Below are 21,323 nucleotides of genomic sequence, written 5' to 3'. Positions count from 1 at the left end.
CCTTCAAGGTTCGTCTCAAGACCCTCCTAGTTTGACCTCCCCTTCGGTCACCCTATTACCCCTACCTTCCCTGCCCTCCACACCTTCTGATCCCAACCAGCATGGGTCCAAATCCCTGACTGTTCAGCACGTTGGATGTCCTCCCAACTATACAAATGTAATTTGTTGTTATAACTCTACTGATGTTACTCCAGCTCCCTCCCAGTCCCTCCTTGTGTCACTGACTGAATCTGTGACACATTACCCCAGCTCCCTCGGGCTCATTGACTGATTTGATATTTAAACAGAAAATGTTTTATTTATCAACAAGCTTTCTTGCTAGCAATGTGTTTTTATTTTTTTTAATTAAGGTGTTGCAAGTGTGCTTGGTGCCACCTGCTAACTCCTGCTGGTTATTCAGGTGAGAGCTCTGTGTCGGTGGAGGATTTGACTGGAGGGACATCATGAATTAGACTGATTCTACCCTCATCAATACTCTCCACTTTTCAGTGATAGATTGAAAAAAAATTGATGTGTTAAGTAGTGGGAGTCTGGCTATTTTTGTTTCCCTTTAGCACAGGGCTATGAGGGTAAATTGTAGCCCTATCTGATGAGCAGCTGCTAACAACACAGACCTCAGTCTGTAAGGCTCAGGGCTAAACCAGCCCTCAAACATATACAGTAGATAAATAGGCATTATTTAAAATGAAATCAGCTGGAATGAATGGCTGAAACCAAATCCAGAGAATATGTGCAATGGACATAGTAGCTTTCATCATCAGAACAGTGGTCAGTCCGTTTGGTACATTCAGGGAGATGGGAGAGAACCTTATTGATCCTCAGATATCCTTACTAAATCAGTAATAGGATTAGCAGCAAGCTGTGACCGACTGTCACTCAGAAAAGCAGAACTCAGCCTCTGAAGGCAGGGAGTCAGTTCAGCTGTAAGTTACTGAATGTGAATGGCACCTGATGATTGTGTAATAACTATTGAAATAAACAGGAGCTTGCTGCTTGTTTTAGTATTTTTTTCAAGAGCTCCAGAAAACGTCCCTTTAAATCTCTGAAGTGACTCTTCAGATTCATTCTGATTCCAGTTGAAGTAAACTAAGCTAAGCCAGCTGTCTCTTTCCACCTCACTCACACTCACTTTGTATGAATTCACTGATTCATTTGATCGATTGCCTTTTGAGGAAGTTCTTTGTTCCTCTCGCAATGTTTCGGTCTTTCCAACTGCCACCTTTAGCGATGACTGGAAAGGTTTAACCTTGAACAACTCAATTGCACTGCTTTGGTTCATTGCACCTTCCACATACTTAATGTTTGAACTCAATTGCAGAGACATTCACTTTGCTTACTGAGAGCTACCTACAGCTGTAAAAATGGTGAATTTCTGGCAGGGTGGGGTGCAGTGAATGACTGTGATGGTAAATTTCTCAGCCAGCTTGTATTGACACCAGGCATTTGGCAACATTCATCTGAACAATAAATTCACTACAATTACAGTTGCCACATTTTACAGTACTTCTTGGGAAACGCTTGGAAACATACTCCAAATGTGAAAGGCCCTGTATCAAATGTAAGGATTATTATTATAAATTACAGGAAGAAGTAAAATGTTTTAGATTGAAGGGTAAGAACTATCCTTGCCTAGCTGCACTGTTTCCCAGTGTCTTAGTCTCCCATGACCTGACATTCGGATCACTATAAAATCTTGCTCCTCTCTACCTCCGGAGTCTCCTCCAACCCAGTTTCCTGCCCATACCCTGCACTCTTCTGACTTTGACCTATTTCTCATTCCTCATTTCTATCTACCCACCATTGCCAGTTGAGTTCTCAGCTGAAAGTGGATCAGTTTTGGAAAGCCTTCTCTCACTCGAGAGAGAATTATTTTGTTTTTAAAACAGGATTTGTTTTATATATCAAAAAAAATCCTAGTTTGTCACATATCTCCTCCATCTTGGCATTGAAGAGATTACAGCAAAGGACGATTAAATAGCTACCCAAAGAATATCAATAAATTGAATTTTAACAATATCAACATGTTAAAAACAAATCTACAACAAGGTGACGTGAGGTCAAGCTCAGAAGAGGAAAGGTGAACAGACATTTAGAAAAAAAGTTTGCAGGACTGTGGGGAGAGAGTGGGGGACTGGGATTGATTTGGATAGGTCTTTTCACACACAATGGGCCGAATGGCCTCCTTCCGTTCTGTATAATTCTATGAAAAATGACTTCACACAGAGAATGATGAATGTGTGGAATAGTCTGCCTGGAGAGGCAGATCGTACCACAGATTCAAGGTTGAATTAGAGAGTTGTTTGGCAAATAATTTGATTGGAGAGGTATTATCAATAGAGTAGAGCAGGGCTTTTTTCAGTTTGCAACAGGCCAGATGGACTGCAGTAATCTTTTCCAGTCCTGTATATTCCTCTGGTCCTTATTTTCCTCTTTACGATGAGAGAGCTTTGCTCTCTAATTTTCAGCAGGCAATTTCTACTTTGTGCTATGCTGTTGTGATTAATGAAATGTAGAAATTGGGAGTTGGCAATCGCAGAGTAAGTGCTGTATAAACAAGTAGTAAGGTGACTGACTGTGACACCACCAGTCCGCCCACTGATTGTTATTCTAGCCTTTCAGGTAAAAAACAGGTTTGGCAATTCTAAAAAGATTTCTGTGGATTTTGTCCTGAAGGTGAATCATGGTGTCCTTTGCATCTGCTTGGGCCAGTGTATCATTACCTCGATATGGGAGATCATTTATATCCAGTGGCATAAATGATTTTATTCCATGCTTTCTCTTAACTGATAATCATGTCTGTGAAAGGCTCGTTGTGACCTTAAAGCAAAGATAAATGGTTTTAACTCTTTAGTTTGCACAAAACCACTTTGAAAATAAATAACTGCTCCTAATTTCAACGGTACTAGATGGAAAAAGACATTTCAATGAATAAGAAATATTTTAATGTGCTGTTTAAACATGCATACCAGAAACAAAAATTCACAGTAACTTGAAAATAGCATACATATTGTGTTTCTTCATGAAGTGCTACTGTCACCCTCTGGGTTATCCAATAGATGGGGAGAAATTTCACCTAGAGCTAGATTTGCTACATTTGTGTAGCATTTCAGATTTTTACAAATTGAACTTTTAAGCTTTTTTTTGGTTTTTACAACAAATCTACAATAAACTGGCTTCCAAATGCAGGCTGTACAGCATTTAAGAATTTGCCAAATTGTGCACACCCTGAATTACTGGATGAAATGTAGTAAACATGTAAACTGGATGAAATGTAGACCCAAGTGGAATTTCTGTCAAAGAGTGTGGACAAGATAATGGAAATGCCTGTCTCTGTTTTCTGACCAAATGATATGAGCTTGTGCATTGTGACTCTGAAACTCCACTTCCCTCCACTCCGAGTCCTTCCTCAATCCCAGAAGCTAGAAGCATGCAGATGAAGAAAGGTCTATCTTCCCACTCAGAGAAATGTATTCAGTGGTGCCGGGAGTGAGGCAGAATCCATTTTGGCCTTCAGGAGGGAATTAGAGAGATACCTCGGCGAGAGTCAGCTACTGGGTTATGGGGAAAGGGGAGTCAAGAGGAACTGAGAGCATTGCCTGCACAAGACATAATGAGCCAAATGGTATTCTGTGCCGTACATTCCTATGGTTCTATGACTAGAATTAGGAATAGAAAAATTCACAATGATTCAGTGTAGAGGAGGTCTCTTCTGAGTTTAAGCTGAGGTAACAGCAAAGGAGCTTCGCCCTTGGTTTTCTTCATGTTGATGTGCATAACCTGTGAGTGCTTGATGTCGCTAATGGTGTATGTGTCACTGAATCCATAGCAGAGCTGGCTTAGCCATGTATCACAACGACATAGGCCGTGTTCAATTGCTCCCTGAGTAGGGTGAGGGGAAGAGGGGTTGCCTGGGGCTGGATACAGCTTTTATGCAGCCTGGGCTGCAGACCCCCTCTCATACATTTCCATATTAGCACACTGCTAGTCTCACTGCAAGTCTGGGCTTGATTGTGTGAGGAGGATCCACTGAGGATGGATCTAAACTCAATAAAATGAGGAAGAATGATGGTAAAACTATATTCAGCACGGCTGCAGTCTGTCCATAGAAGTGATATTCAAGCAGAACATTCCCATATTTGGATAAGAAATGCCATAACATCCCATTATCTTCTTTATTTCATTCATGGCTTTGAAAACCTCACCATGAAGTTTTTTTTATGTACAAAAACAAAAGGAACTTAACTTTTTCAATTGTACTTTTCCAATTGTACTTGCCTGGTTTAATCATTTTAACTAGGTTTCAGTTTTTCATTGAACTGAATTTAACAGTACATCAGCAGAAGGGCATGGCTGACATACTAAATGAGTACTTTGCATCTGTCTTCACAATAGAAGAGGATGTAGCCAATGTCACAGTATCGGAGGAGAGGGTAGAGAAATTGGATAAGATAAGAATAAACCGAGAGGTGGTACTAAAAAGGTTGATGGAGCTCAAGGTAGGTAAGTCACACGGTCCGGATGGGATGGATCGTAGGTTACTGAGGGAAGTAAGAGTGGAAACAGCGGAGGTTCTGGCCACAATCTTTCAATCCACCTTGGACACGGGGGTGGTGCCAGAGGACTGGAGGGTTGCATGTGTTACTCCCCTGTACCAAAAGGCGCAGAAGGATAAACCCAGGAAATACAGGCCAGTCAGCCTAACGTCAGTAGTGGGTAAACTTCTAGAGACTATAATCCGGGACAAAATTTTCACTTAGAAAAATATGGATTAATAAAGAACAGCCAACATGGGTTTGTTAAAGGTAAATCATGTCTTACAAACCTGGTAGTGTTTTTTGATGAAGTAACAGAGAGAGGGTGGTTGAAGGTAGTGCAGTTGATGTAGTTTATATGGATTTTCAAAAGGCATTTGATAAAGTGACATAAGAGACTTGTACGCAAAATAGAAGCCCACGGTATTAAAGGGTCAGTGGCAGCCTGGATACTGAACTGGCTGGGAGACAGAAAGCAGAGAGTGGTGGTGAATGGTTGTTTTTCTGACTGGAGGAAGTCTGCAGTGGTGACCCCCAGGGGTCAGTATTGGGACCACTGCTGTTTTTGATCTATATAAATGACCTGGACTTGGGTATAGGGAGTACAATTTCCAAATTTGCAGATGTATCATGTATAAGCATGTGTATCATGTATACGATGTATAAGCTTGGAAAAGCAGTAAACAGTGAGGAGGATAGTATCAGACTGCAAAGGGACATAGCCAGACTGGTAAAATGGGCCGACAGGTGGCAGATGAAGTTTAATGTGGAGAAGTGCAAAGTGATGCATTTTGGGAGGAAGAATGAGGAGAGCAATATAAGCCGATGGTACAATCTTAAAGGGGGTGAAGGAACAGAGAGACCTGGGGGTCATATACCTAAATATTTGAAGGTGGCAGGACAGGTAGATAAAGCTGTTAAAAAAGCATACGGAATACTAGGCTTTATAAATAGGGGCAGAGAATATAAAAGTCAAGAAGTTATGATGAACCTTTATAAAACACTGGTTAGTCCTCAGCCAGAGACTGTGTTCAGTTCTGGGCCCCACACTTTAGGAAGGATGTCAAGGCATTGGAGAGGGTGCAAAGGAGATTTACCAGGATGCTACCAGGAATGAGGAACTTCAGTTATCAGGAGAGGCTAGGATTATTCTCCTTGGAGCAGAGAATGTTCAGAGGAGACTTAATAGAATTTTTCAAAATTATAAGGGGATTCGATAGGATGAACAAGGAGAAACTATTTTCACTGGTGGGTGGGTCGATAACTCGAGGACATCGTTTTAACATAGTTGTTAAAAGAAACAGAGGAGGGGGTGAGGAGAAATTTTTTCACACAGCGAGTTGTTCAGATCTAGAATTCATTACCTGAAAAGATGGTGGAAGCCGATTCGATAACAACTTTTAAGAGAGAAGTAGATAATTATTTGGTGAGGACAAATTTGCAGGTCTATGAGGAGAGAATGGGGGAGTGGGATTGAATTGAATAGCTCTTTTCAAACAGCAGGCACAGACTCGATGGACCGAATGGCCTCCTTCTGTGCTATATAATTCTATGATTCTATGAATTATTTTTATAGGACAACAGAATAAAAAATGTTCAGTGACTAATTTATCTTTCCTCCTTACAGGCCCTATGGTTTCCCTTGCTCGAGGCTGTTATGTCAACGCAAAAACTATTGAAAGATGGATCATCCAGCCCAGCCTTCGAATGTAAGCAGTGAAAGTGCTTAGTGCAGTACATCAGAATAAAATGCTCACAATTCTCTTATAATTCTGCTCAGTAATAGCAAAATCACTGAGTAAGTGGTTAAAACAATTCTCCATTATGTGAAACAGGCTTCTTAATAAAGTAGTTAATTCTGGGTCAGTTAATGCTTTAAAGGAGCTAGATCAATCTCTGATAATATACAGATATGATTCAGAAAACAGATTGAGGGTTCTAAAGAACTAAGTTCGAGCTATAATTGTTAGTAAGTGAGTAGCTGTGTTAAGTTTCAGGGACATTTGTTCGTATTTTGGGAGAGGTGATTAACACAGCTACTCACTTATTCTAACAATTATAGCTAGAACTTAGCTGTTTAATCAGGTGCTCGAGATGTCCTGGTAACTGTCCAACAATTCCCTGCTTTATGTCTCACTCTCACACAAAATTCTCTCACTCGGTGAAATTACAGTAAGCGGAAATTTAGATTTGTTGATATGAAAAGAGCCACCATATCACTCAGTGTCTGAACTGTTCTGCTTCCATCACAGTGACAGTATATATTGGTCCATACTGAATTGTACATGGCCTTATTTCTGCAGCTTTGAAGCACTTGACAAAGCAAGTTCTGAACAGCATGACAGGATTCATAGCGCTTCCATCCATCTTGCAACGAATTTTACAGGTGAGTCCTAAAGGCAATGCTGCCTCTTATCATGCTGGAGCCATTAGCAGGGAAACTATGCGGACCTAGTGAGTGTTTGTTCCAGTTCATCAGGCTTGAACTCAGTCAGTCTATGATATCCGTCAAAGATGAAGAAGGCAACTTTTGTTTAAACAGGTCCCACATCAGGACGTAAGCTTCTATTCTAGGTCCTGGCCTAGTGTAAAAGACCCACTAAGGCAGCAGTCGGGAAGCAATGTATTGTATTATCCTCTTGAGATGTGAAATTGTGTCCCATCTACCCATTCTGTGGCTCAGCTGGATATTAAATATTCCATGGCACTATTTGGAAGGAGAGAAAGGGAGGTCATCTGTTTTCCTGGCTCATATTCCCCCCTCGTTCAAACTCTCCACTATTTCTTAGACTTCCCATTAACACGACTATTGGAGAAGAACCAATGAAATAGAACCAGGAAGTATAAAAAGGATCCTGGGAAGGGAACTAGGGCTGTGGTTATAGTTGGAGTATTAGATAGTTGCGAACTAAGACTAAAGAATTTACTTAATACACCAGTGTTAATGGATTGAGAATCATTACACTATTTAATTGATCATCACTCCCCAAGGCTGCCTGTCCTCCTCGATCTCTTTCTGCTTTTTTACAATGGAGATCACTCCATGCTCTTCACAGCTTCTCCTCCTACCTCTGCAGTCATGTGTAATCATAGAATTATACAGCAGAGAAGAAGGCCATTTGGCCTATCTTGTCTGTGCTGGTTCTTTGAAAAGAGCTATCCAAATCAATCCCACTCCCCCACTCGCTCCCCATAGCCCTGCAAACTTGTCCGTACACCAAATAATTATTGACTTGTCTCTTAAAAGTTATCGAATCGACTTTCACCCTTTCAGGCAATGCATTCCAGATACTGAAGTTCAATGTGGAGAAATGTGATATGATATATTTTGGGAGGAAGAAAACTTGTTCTGTCTTAAAAGTTGTTATCAAATCGGCTTCCATCACCCTTTCGGGTAATGCATTCCAGATCCGAACAACTTGCTGGGTGAAAAAAGTTCTCCTGACCTCCCCTCTGTTTCTTTTAACAACTATTTTAAATCTGTGTCCTCAGGTTACCGACCGACCCGCCAGTGGAAATAGTTTCTTCTTTTTCACCCTATCGAATCCCCTTATAATTTTGAAAACTTCTATTAAGTTTCCTCTTAAGCTTCTCTGCTCCAAAGAGAATAATCCTCACTTCTCTCGCCTCTCCTGATAACTGAAGTCCCTCATTCCTGGTACCATCCTGGTCAATCTCCTTTGCACCCTCTCCAATTCCTTGACATCCTTCCTGAAGCCCAGAACTGAACACAGTCTCTGGCTGAGGTCTAACCAGTGTTTTATAAAGGTTCATCATAACTTCCTGACTTTTGTATTCTCTGCCCCTATTTATAAAGCCTAGTATCCCGTGTGCTTTTTTAACAGCTTTATCTACCTGTCCTGCCACCTTCAAAGATTTAGGTATATGACCCCCAGGTCTCTCTGTTCCTTCACCCCCTTTAAGATTGTACCATCGGCTTATATTGCTCTCCTCATTCTTCCTCCCAAAATGCATCAGTTGACATTTCTCCACATTAAACTTCATCTGCCACCTGTCGGCCCATTTTACCAGTCTGTCTATGTCCCTTTGCAGTCTGATACTATCCTCCTTACTGTTTACTGCTTTTCCAAGCTTATACATCGTATACATGATACACATGCTTATACATGATACATCTGCAAATTTGGAAATTGTACTCCCTATACCCAAGTCCAGGTCATTTATATAGATCAAAATCAGCAGTGGTCCCAATACCGACCCCTGGGGAGGGGCGACACTGCAGACTTCCCTCTACTCAGAAAAACAACAATTCACCACCACTCTCTGCTATCTGTCTCGCAGCCAGTTCTGTATCCATGCTGCCACTGTCCCTTTCATACCGTAGGCTACTATTTTGCTTACAAGTTTCTTATGTGGCTCTTTATCAAACGCCTTTTGAAAATCCGTATCAACTCCCATCAACTGCATAACCTTCATCCACCCTCTCCGTTACTTCATCAAAAAACTCACAGGTTTGTTGGACACGATTTGTCTTTCACAAATCCGTGTTGGCTGTCCATTATTAAACGACATTTTTCTAAGTGAAAATGTTGTCCCGATTATAGTCTCTAGAAGTTTCCCCTCTACTGACGTTAGGCTGACTGTCCTATAGTTCCCAAGTTTATCCTTCTGCCCCTTTTTGCACACGGGAAAACATTTGCAACCCTCCAGTCCTCTGGCACCACTCCAGTGTCCAAGATTGATTGGAAGATTGTGGCCAGAGCCTATGTTATTTCCACCCTTACTTCCCTCAGTACCATAGGATGCATTCCGTCTGGACCGGGTGACTTATCTACCTTGAGCGCCTTGTGAGTACCTCCTCTCGGTTTATACTTATCTTATCTCATTTCTCTACCTTCTGCTCCCATACTGTGGCATTGACTACATCTTCTTTCATGAAGACAGATACAAAGTACTCATTCAGTATGTCAGCTATGCCCTCTGCCTCCACAAGATGATTTCCTCTTTGGTCCCTAATTGGACCCACTCTCCCTTTCACTAACCTTTTATTCTTTATATGCTTATAAAATACCTTAACCTTCCCTTTTATGTTACCCACTAATCTTTTTTCATACAATCTCTTTGTCCTTCTTATTTCCTTTTTCAGTTCTCCTCTGTACTTTCCATATTCTATTTCATTATCTTCTGTATTTTGGACTTAACGTTTATCATAAGCCTCATTTTTCTGTTTTTTTTAAATCCCAATTTTCTTAATCATCTAAGAAATATTGGAATCCCTATTTTTCCTCTTTGTGGGAATGTATTTGTTCCATCCCCGAACTATCTCCTCCTTGAAGGCTTCCCATTGCTCGTTAGCTATTTTACCTGCCAATCTTTCTTTCCAGTCCACCTTGGCTGGCTCCATTTTTAACTCACTGAAATTAGCCCTCTTCCAGTTGAGTATCTTCACCTTTGATTGCTCCTAGTTCCTTTCCATAAGTACTCTAAACCTAATGATGTTGTGATCACTATTGTCCAGATGCTCTCCTTCTAAAACCTGCTCCACTTGCCCCACTTTATTCCCCAGAACTAGATCCAGCACTGCTTCCTTCCGCACACATTTCAGAAATCCTTCCCCCTCCTTGCCCTTTACACTGCTATTTTGCCAGTCTATGTTCGAATAATTGAAGTCCCCCATTATCACTACTCTGTTGGTTTTGCATCTTTCTGAAATCTGCTTGCAGATTTGCTCATCTATCTCCTTCCCACTATTTGGTGGTCTATAGTATACACCTAACAGAGTAACAGCTCCTTTTCTGCTCCTTAACTCTAACCAAATAGATTCTGTTTTTGGACCCTCTAGCACATTGTCCATCCAGGGCCGTAACCATATCTTTAATCAATATTGCCACCAATCCTCCTTTTTTTCTTTCCCTATCCCTCCTGAATACATTGTAGCCAGGAATATTCAGCTCCCATTCCTGCCCTTGTTTGAACCAGGTCTCTTGTTATTGCCACTACATCATAACCCCATGTGGCAACTTGAGCCGCAGCTCACCCATCTTATTTGTCACACTCCATGCATTTAGGCACATGCACTCAAGACCGACTTAGTCTGCTCTGCATTTTTCTCCCCCATCAAATCCCTCCTTTTTCTGGGTTAATCCTGATTACATTGCTCTTTGTCTCTCTCAGCCCTCTGTGTAACTTGTTTTTCCTCTCTAATGCTACATCTTGATTCCCTTCCCCCCTCAAAATTAGCTTAAACTCTTCCCCACAGCACTAGTTAACCTCCCTGTGAAGACTCCCTGTGAGGACTCCCTGTCCAGCCTTTCAGGTGTAATCCATCCACTTTATACAGGTCCCATCTGCCCCAGAACTGGTCCCAATGATCCAGGAGCCTGAAGCCCTTCTTTCTGCATCATTTCTCCAGCATGTATTCATGTGTTTGATCCTGCTGTTTTGATTCTCACTTGCATGAGGCACTGGGAGTAATCCAGAGATCACCACCTTTGAGGTCCTAATCTTTAGCTTTTTCCCTAGCTTCTGATGCTCTTCCTGTAGGATTTCAGCCCTTTTTTTCCCTATGTCATGGATCCCAACATAGACCACGATTTCTGGATGTTCCCCTTCCCCCAGTAGAAACGTTTTGCACCCGATCTGTGATGTCTTGAAACCTGCCACCAAGAAGGCAACATACCATGTGAGAGTCACGTCTTTGGTTGCAGAAAAGCCTGTCTACTCCTTTCACCGTTGTGTCCCCAATGACAATTGCATTGACACGCTTCCCTGCATCCCCCTGTGCATCCATTGGCTTTTGACTCCTCTCCCCAGAGATGTCATCACCCTCACCGCTATTCAGTACAGGGAACCGATTTATGAGTGCCACACACTCAGGGGATTTCTGCACTGCCCGTCCCCTCGTCCTACCATGCCGGGTGGTCACCCACTCACTCTCATTCTGAGCCCTCTGTGGCTGTGGGGTGACCAGCTCCTGAAACGTTCAATCCATGAACTCTTCAGCCTTCCGTATGCTATGTAATGACAAGCCTCTCCTCGAGCTTAGAAACCTCGAGCTTAAGCTCAAGCAGCCGGAGGCACTTCCTACACACGTGTTTGTACAGGGCACACAAAGCATCCTGGAGTTCCAACATGGCACACATTGTGCATGTGACTGGTCTCAGCTGCGCTGCCATATTCCCAGACATGTTTTATTTTAAAATAACTATTATGTATTTCATAATTATGAAACTCTTTCCCACTCTCACCAAATTCCTTAACAGAATTTTCACTCTTCCACCTCACTCAGTTCCCTCCTCACCCTGCTGGGCTCTCTGCTCAAGTAAATTGTGTAAACTGTGTAAATTGTATTGGATATTTTTTTAAAAATACTGTTTTTATTGATAGAATAGGATTGAGAAGTATAATGAATACCATTCATTTTATTGAGCCCTTTGCATTAGATTCAATTTAATAATAGATTTTAGACCAGCAGTGCCATAAGTGTAGCGTGAGGAGCATAGTTTCATAATTAAATCTCCTTTTTACGTAACTTTTGAAGGTAGTTAATCAATGGTGCTCGGTTTTTGAGGGAAAGTCACAGTAATCTCTTGTGTCACCTGGCAGCATTTGATCTAATTAAGTCTTTGAATTTTCTGTAAGTATAAAAAAATAGAAAATTAATCTCCTCTAATCCCATGGAACCTCCGTGCGAGTATGAAAAGAAACAAAAATTACATTCCTTTTAAATTGTATTGGCTTGGAATTTGAGTAGTGCCACAATATCTTTAACATCCACCCAAAAGGCAGACGGGACCTCAGTAACACCTCCATCTGAAGGACGGCACCTCCAGCAATGCAGCACACAACCAGCACTGCATTGGAGTGTCATCATAGGCTGTGAGTTCCAAGTACTGACAATGGACAGAGCTCAAAGCTTTCGGACTCAGATGCGATTGCGCTACCAGCTGAGGCAAGCTCAATTTTGGGTCTCTGAGGTCCGGCTCCACCATTTCGGCTGTCAATGTGTGTTTTGTTGCGATGATCCACCATTTAGAACCTTCAGAGTACAAATCAAACAACAGCAACAAATTACATTTATAAAGCGCCTTTTATGTTGGGAGACTTTCCAAGGCGCTGGACAGTCAGGGATATGGTCCTGAGCAAGGAGTTGGGATCCAGAGGGGGGCGTGGAGGATGGCCGAATGCACGGTCTGAGAGGAGGGTCTTGAGACGTGCTTTCAAAGAGGCAAGGAAGGGAGCAAGACAAAGGTACCGTGGAATGGAGTTTCAAAGGGTGGGGGCAGAGAAACTGAAGAGCCGACTGCCGATGATGGGGCGGGATGAACGGTGGACATGGAGCAGGCTGAGCGGAGGGAGTGGACAGGTTGATATGGGGTTAGCAACTCACAGAGAAAGGAAGGAGCAAGTCCGTGGAGCGCTTTGAAGGCGAAAGTAAGGATTTTGAACTCTCCGCCCAGGCAGCAAGGTGGCTGAGTTCCAGTGTCCAGTCAGCTGTGTTTACTGGGCAAACACCACTGGATCATGTCTAGCCAGGATTTGATCCTCTGCTCTGTTAGCAACGTTTGGGGTTGCTCTTCAGTTCACTTGCAGACAGGGTCATGTTATAATAATAAACCTTGCATTTGATATAGCGCTTTTCACGTCGGGAGGACGACCCAAAGCGCTTCACAGAACACACTGTAAAGTGAATTGACTGTATGTTTGTGGGCGAACGCGGCAGCCAATTGCGCACAGCAATAATAATAATAATAATCCTTGCATTTGATATAGCGCTTTTCACGTCGGGAGGATCCCAAAGCGCTTCACAGAACACACTGTAAAGTGAATTGACTGTATATTTGTGGGCGAACGCGGCAGCCAATTGTGCACAGCAATGTTCCACAAACAGTCTTAGATTGAAAATGGCCAATTTATTCTTGTTTTTGGTTTTGGAGGGATTATTATTAGGCTCTGTGTGGAGTAAGGAAACTTGCCCAAGGTTTCGCCCTCTGCCTGGAATTGAACTCAGGTCTCTCACTTGCAAAGCGAGCGCTCTAACCACTGAGCTACAGGACTCTAGGACTGGCTGCTTTTGCCCCCACTGACTGCTGAGGATCATGGAGTCCAACAGGCAACAAAGTAAACGAGTGTACAAAGGACCAATTCTGTGACAGAAATATAACTACTTGTGTCTGGGCGTGGCTACTGACTTTGTGTGCGGTCACTGGCAGTGTACGTACAGTGTGATCACTGGCTGTGTGTGTACATTGTGGTCACTGGCTGTGTGTACAGTATGGTCACTGGTTGTGTGTGTACATTGCGGATACTGGTTGTGTATGTACAGTGTGGTTACTGGCTGTGTATGTACAGTGTAGTCACTGGTTGTGTGTATAGTGTGGTTACTGGCTGTTTGTGTACAGTGCAGTCATTGGAGTATACACACTTATTACTGGAGTTCTGTAGCTCAGTGGTTAGAACACTCACCTCGCAAGCGAGAGACCTGAATTCCATTCCCGGGGGCAAAATGTTAGGCAAGATTCCTTACTCCACACACCTCTGTTTACCTAGCAGTAATTAGTCAATTGGTGGATCGCTTTTCCGGGAATAATAATCCCTCAAAAAAACAATAATAATTTGGTTACTCAATCCACAACTGTTTGTGGGACACTGCTGTGCGCAATTGGCTGCTGAGTTTCACCCACAAATATGCAGTCAATTCATTTTACAGTATATTTTGTGTGTACAGTGGGATCACTGGCTGTATGTGCACAGTGCGATCATTGCTTGTGTGTGTACAGTGCAGTCACTGGCTTTGTATACAGTGCAGTTACTGGTGTATGTACAGTGCGGTCACTGGCTGTGTGTGTACAGTGTGGTCGTTTGTTGTGTATACAGTGAATTAATTTGCTATGTGTACAGTGCGGTCATTGGCTGTGTGTGTACACTGCAGTCACTGGCAGTGTGTATAGTGCGTTCACTGACTTTGTATACAGTGCAGTTACTGGCTGTATGTACAGTGCGGTCACTGGCTGTGTGTCTACAGTGTGGTTGTTTGTTGTGTGTACAGTGCATTAATTTGCTATGTGTACAGTGCGGTCACTGGCTTTGTGTGTGCAGAGCGGTCACTGGCTTTGTGTGTGCAGTGCGGTCAGTGGGCTTGTGTGTGCAGTGCGGTCACTGGCCTTGTATGTGCAGTGCGGTCAGTGGCCTTGTGTGTGCAGTGCGGTCAGTGGCCTTGTGTGTGCAGTGCGGTCGGTGGCTACGTGCGTGTGTACAGTGCGGTCAGTGGCTACGTGCGTGTGTACAGTGCCGTCAGTGGCTACGTGCGTGTGTACAGTGCCGTCAGTGGCTACGTGCGTGTGTACAGTGCCGTCACTGGCTGCGTGTGTACAGTGCCGTCACTGGCTTTTGATAAGCGATTGCAGCATAATGTTCTCCGAAATTGGTGCGTTTGTCTCCGGCTATGAGTTGCTAATTTGCTACATTAGTTATGTCAATAGAAGATGCTGTTGTCTCATCTGATTGAAGTAAAATTGACACTGTTGTCTTGGTTATTGACTCCTTACCAACATTGTTTCTGGGAGAAAAATACTGAGGCTTTTCTAAAGGAAAGATTCAGTCTAGAGTATTTAATCTATCCTATTAACTATTCAGCTGGAGTTTTTAATGGCATAAAGTTTCTTAAACTGGTGCGGTCGAACCTTTTGGTTATCAAGGGCCAGGTGCCACATTTGAGAAACATCCACAGGTTGCATAAGCAATATTTTTGTTTTTCCTTTCCAGAAACTTACAGAATTGTACAGAAATCCTATGTTTTAAATTGTGTGACAGTATTACTCAATAATGATCAGCTCAAATGGAAATTAATGCATCACATATTTTAATGTTTCATAGTCGAAACACAAGATATCAACTCCGCATATGAAGGCCTCAACAGGGAATGCTCAACAAAACAAAAACGATTATTCCGTAATTGCAAAACTAACTCTGAACTTCAATACAGATATGACTTGCAAGCAAACAAGGTTTCAATTACTTTCAATCAACAAGTAATCCATATCCCATTTACACTGAAATCTTCTATTTTTCTGTATTTTGCATTTCCTACTGAGATTCATAGTGTTGTAGATTTTGAATTGCAAAATACTCCAGCTGCTGCTGCTCACTGTGTCTCACCTGGATCTGTTCATTCCACTTATGCTTTTTTTCATATATATACTTTTTGTGTAACTTTTTATTGTCAGCTAGGTCAGATACGCATGGAAATACATTGCCAAGCTTAAGAGTCTCAAATCCAAATTACTTAGAGTTCCAGAGATGTATGGAACTTTCCATTTATCTGGAATAGAGTGCACTCTCCCCTGAGAGGGACACAAGCCTGCTCCTCTAATCCTGGAGAGTTTAGGTGCAGGTTGGCAAGAGCCAAGGCTGTGTTTAATGAGCTGGAAAGGTTGAGTGAGCTGCAAACTGTTCAAGTGATATCACAGAATCATAGAATGTTACGGCACAGAAGGAGTCTGTGCGGCTCTTTGACAGAGCAACTAACCTCACTCACCAGCTTTCTCCCCATAACCCTGCAAACCTGTCTTCTCCAGATACCTATCCAGTTCTCTCTTAAAAGCTGTTATCGAATCGGACTTCACTGCCCTTGCAGGCAGATCATTCCAAATTCTAACAACTCGCTGAGTAAAAAAATTTCTTCTAACATCCCCTCTTCTTCTTTTGGTAGATATCTTAAGACTGTGACGACGGGTCACAGACACACCTACCAGCGGAAACAGCTTTTCCCTATCTAGCCTGTCGAAACCTTTCATGATCTTGAAGACCTCTATCAGGTCCCCGCGTAACCTTCTCTGCTCTAATGGGAAAAGTCCTAACTTCTCCAGCCTGTCCTCATAGCTAAGGTTCCCCGTTCCTGGTATCATTCTCGTGAATCTCCTCTGCACCCTTTCCAGTGCCTTAATATCCTTCCTGAGGTAAGGTGCCTAGAACTGGACGCAGTACTCCAGCTGAGGCCTAACCAGTGTTTTGTACAGATTAAGCATAACCTCCCTACTCTTATACTCTATGCCCCTACTAATAAAGCTCAGTACATCAAATGCCCTTTTTACTGCCCTATCTACCTGCTCTGCCACCTTCAATGAATCGCTTACTTGAATGCCCAGCTCTCTCTGTGCGTTCACCCCCCTTCAGATTGCGTTACCAAGCCTATATTGCCTCCTATCATTTGTTCTACCTAAGTATATCACCTCGCACTTATCTACATTGAAATCCATCTGCCACATGTCAGCCCATTCCACCATTCTGTGTATGTCTGCCTGCAGTCCGTCACAATCCTCTTCACTATTTACTATCCTACCTAACTTGGTATCATCTGCAAACTTGGAAATAGTGCTCTCTATGCCCAAGTCCAGATCATTAATATATATTAGAAAGAGCAGTGGTCCCAATACCGATCCCTGGGGGACACCACTGCACACCTCCTTCCATTGCGAGAAACACCCATTAATCACCACCCTCTGCATTCTGTCACTCAGCCAGTTCTTAATCCAATCTGCCACTGTCCCCTTAATACCGTGGGCCTCCAGTTTTTTTATTAACCTCTTATGCAGTACTGTGTCAAAAGCCTTTTTAAAATTCATGTAAATAATTTCCCGCATACTGCTGTAACTCCCTGAGTTGGTGACAAACTTTACTGATGCGATTGCATGTTCCCCGCACAACTAGACTTGGTTATCTCTCTCAGCAAGACCCTGCTCCCCATGTGTGTCAGCCTGGTTCAGTCTGTAGCACTCTTGCCTCTTGAGTCAAAAAGGGTTTTGGGTTCAAGCCCCACGTCAGGACTTGGAACTCATACAGTTATAATAATAATAATAATAATCCTTGCATTTGATATAGCGCTTTTCACGTTGGGAGGACGTCCCAAAGCGCTTCACAGAACACACTGTAAAGTGAATTGACTGTATATTTGTGGGCGAACGCGGCAGCCAATTGCGCACAGCAATGTCCCACAAACAGTCGTAGATTGAAAATGACCAATTTATTATTGTTTTTGGTTTTGGAGGGATTATTATTAGGCTCTGTGTGGAGTAAGGAAACTTGCCCAAGGTTTCGCCCTCTGCCTGGAATTGAACTCAGGTCTCTCGCTTGCAAAGCGAGTGCTCTAACCACTGAGCTACAGGACTCCACAGTTCAATATAGCTGACTCTGCAATGCATTTTTGTTGGTTGGAGATGCTGCCTGAGACGTTAATGAGACATTAAAAACAGATTAGGACACTATTGGAAAACAACAACAGCTGCACCTTGCACTAATATAGTGGCCTTCATGCAGGGTAGTGTCTTGGAGCCCTTAAACAGTGGCAGAGACTGATGCTGAGCAGAAGGGGAGATGACCATAAGGATAGTCAAAGATCTTCAGGCGTGATCTGAAAATAATAATAATCCTTGCATTTGATATAGCGCCTCATCAAGTCTTCAAGACGTCTCAAAGCGCTTCACAAATATACTGTAAAGTGAATTGACTGTATGTTTTGTGGGCGAAACGCAGCAGCCAATTGCGTACAGCAGTGTCCCACAAACAATCATGGATTGAGTGACTACATTTTTTAAAGTGATTATTACCCCCTTAAAATAGGGAAGGAAGGGGTCAAAGTTGAGGGAGAGAGTTCCAAAGGTTTGAGGCATAGTGGCACAGAAAATAGAAGGGAGTTTCTCCTGGTATCCTGACCCCAAAATAAAATTGTTCATTCATTTCATAGCTGTTTCTGAGACATTGTTGTGCCCTAATTGGCTGCCGTAGTCGCCCACAAACAAACATTCACTGCACTTTACAGTAAATCCTGTGAAGCACTTTCCTCCCGATGTGAAAAGCTTTTTTTTTACCAATTGCAAGGATTATTGTTATTTAGTTATGTATTCAACACCCATTATTTGAACAAAAAAATGTAAAAGATCAAATGAAATAGACCAGAATTGAAATGCTTGTCAATATTTTAACTAAGATACTGATGGTGAGATGAGTCCTGTACCCTTATGTAGAAATTTTGAGAACATTAGTTACAATTCTGCTTGCTGTCAAGAGGTATTGACTAAAATAAATGTTCTTTGCAATTGCCTTAGATGTTTATTGTGTGTCAAACTGAAATGCTTTGGGCTTTCTAGGAGATAAAGCTGGCAAACCTTAAATCATAACAATTAAACATAGTTCACTGCTAGGAGAGAAATGGCACAAAGTAGCATTCAGTTCATATTTTTCCTGATATTCAGGCAATTGGACTGGAGATTGGACTGGCAGGGTACAAAGTGACAGGCAGAGCAAGAGCACCTGAGGGAGACATTACACACTTAGAACTAAATTATGCAAATAGCCCTGAGATCAAAGATTATGAAGGTACACAGGTTATTATTGCTAAGCAGGAGGGGAGGATAGATAGAGATATGTTTAAGATGAATTACCCAGTGCACGGGATCTATTACAGTGTCATGTGTATTGTGCATCATGTGTAAAAAGCATGTGTACGAATTGAATTATAGGTGCCTTTAATGCAATTAATCACTCAATACACAATAATGTATCATTTTCAATGATTAATTGCATCATTCAGATCACCAGTAATTCCTCTACGAATGGTTTGCTCTTCATTCACACACATCACATAAAAACACACATTGACTGAAAAACAGTGGGAGAAAACCTTCATGAGGTGTGCATTTCTCTAGAAATAGTACTAAATTGATCAGAATCCAGCAGAAATGGCAAGTGCAGTTTTGGTTACAACGAATTGCCTTTATATAGCACCCCTCACACAGGGTAGCGTCCACAAGAGTGCTTGAGATTATCTGAGCTTTGGAAAAGCATTATTTTCGATACAATACAAAATTACACATCAGGAGGACGTCAGGGACAGTCAGGGATTTGGACCCGAGTGGCGGGGGAAGGAATTGGGGTAAGGGAGGGTGGAGGGTTGAGTTAGTGAGTGTCAGCCTGACTTAGTCGGCATTAGACCAGAGCTCCTGCACTAACATTGGGTAGCAATAGAGGCTTGGACATTCAGTGCCTGGATGAACTTGCAATTCAAGTGGATTATAATAATAATCCTTGCGTTTCATACGGTGCCTTATCACATCTTCAATACGTCTCAAAGCGTTTCACAGAATGTACTGTAAAGTGAATTGACTGTATATTTTGTAGGCAAGATGGACTGTATATTTTGTGGATGTCAAGAAGTCAAGGGAGTTTCTCTCTCCTGATGTCCTGGCCAACAATCTCTCAAATAAAACTGGTCACTCACTTCATGGTTGTTTGTGGGACATTATTATGACATTGCTGTGTGCAAATCGTCTGTAAAATGTCGTGACTGTGGGTGAATGCAGAAGATTGTCACAGTCACTCCATTTTACAAAAAAATGCTGAAATGTCTGGGATGTCCTCATGATGTGAAAAGCACTGGACCAAATACAAGGATTATTATTGGATATTAAAGAAGGAAAGACGGGTTCAGGTATTTCACACAAAGGAAAATAGATGTGTGGAATAAATTACTAGGAAGATAATTGAAGAAGGTGGCACAAGTAGGTTTGCCAAGATGAATTTGGGGGAAAGACATGGTGGACAGCTGTGTGCTGAACTACTGTAGCTGAGAACTAAGTATAATATTAAAAGGGTGAAGAGTTTACTGTAAGCTTGATTTTGCTTCTTACCTTTATAAACTTAGCATGAGCTGAATTCAAATGATTGAATTGAATTTTAAATTTGGAATCAAAAATTAAGTATTATTTGTACTGAGAAATTTGCCAAATTTTGGATGCTCTGAAATGCAACATAGACTAAATTTCGCCCCAGGTGGAATTTCTCCCTGTTAATGAGTTAAAACCTTGGATTGGGGATGATGCTTTAGCACTTGTGTGAGACTGGGTGTCATCTTTGCTTTTGTTGTCAAAAACTGTTTATATTCTCACCAGCTGGAGTGCCGTCTACAGAAGGTAAGTACTCAAATGGATGCATCAATCACAGATGGTTGTGTTCATAACAGTAATAGATAGGATAGTACTGCAAGAGAGTTTTTGAATGTGAGTTTAACAGCCACCAAGATAAGAGGCTGAAACATTATTTCTCACCATCTCCACTTCGTTGCCTCTAATGGTTTCTTCTCCAGCCCCCGCACTGTCACATCTGGCGACCCCCAGGGCTCTGTCCTTGGCCCTCTCCTCTTTAATATCTACATGCTCCCCCTTGGTGACATCATCCGCAGACATGGGGTCAACTTCCACATGTATGCGGATGATACCCAACTCTATCTTTCTGCCTCCACCCTCAACTCCAGGCCCACTGCTGTCCTGACAGACTGCCTGTCGGACATCAAGTCCTGGATGAGGTCAAATTTCCTACAGTTGAATGTGAACAAGACTGAGGCCCTCCTGATTGGCTCACGCCAGCGCCTCTGCACCTCAGGCTCTGGCAACATCAACCTCCATGGTTGCACACTACAACTCACCAAACCAGTCAGGAACCTGGGTGTCTTGTTCGACCCTCAACTGTCTTTTCTCCCCCACATTCAAGCCATGACCCGCTCTGCCTTCCCACATCTCCGTAACATCGCCCAACTCCGCCACTACCTCACCCCTCAGGCCGCTGGAACTCTTGTTCATGCCTTCATCACATCCAGGCTCAACTATGCAAATGCCCTGCTTGTCAGCCTTCCCAACTCCTCCCTCCACAGACTACAGATAATCCAGAATTCTGCAGCCCGTGTCCTCTCCCACACCAAACACCGTGACCCCATCTCCCCCATTCTCACCCGACTCCACTGGCTCCCTATCCTTCAGAGGATCCAGTTCAAGATCCTGG

At 42.6% G+C, this 21,323-nt stretch overlaps 1 protein-coding gene across 3 annotated transcripts in view; it reads left to right on the top strand.

Annotated features, from left to right (window-relative positions):
- The window catches only part of vps8 (VPS8 subunit of CORVET complex), a 327,260-nt gene that overhangs the window by 175,503 nt on the left and 130,434 nt on the right, over positions 1 to 21,323 (top strand). For all 3 annotated transcript variants that reach the window (XM_007907675.1, XM_042336096.1, XM_042336095.1), the window contains 2 exons: positions 6,160 to 6,241; positions 6,836 to 6,918. In XM_007907675.1, the coding sequence (XP_007905866.1) occupies positions 6,160 to 6,241; positions 6,836 to 6,918 (165 nt within the window). The remainder of the gene's footprint in view (positions 1 to 6,159; positions 6,242 to 6,835; positions 6,919 to 21,323) is intronic.

Source organism: Callorhinchus milii, unplaced genomic scaffold, assembly GCF_018977255.1.
Source record: "Callorhinchus milii isolate IMCB2004 unplaced genomic scaffold, IMCB_Cmil_1.0 Scaffold6, whole genome shotgun sequence".
NCBI lineage: Eukaryota > Metazoa > Chordata > Chondrichthyes > Chimaeriformes > Callorhinchidae > Callorhinchus > Callorhinchus milii.
Note: the sequence above shows the minus strand (reverse complement) of the source record. Positions and strands in the feature narration are given on the sequence as shown.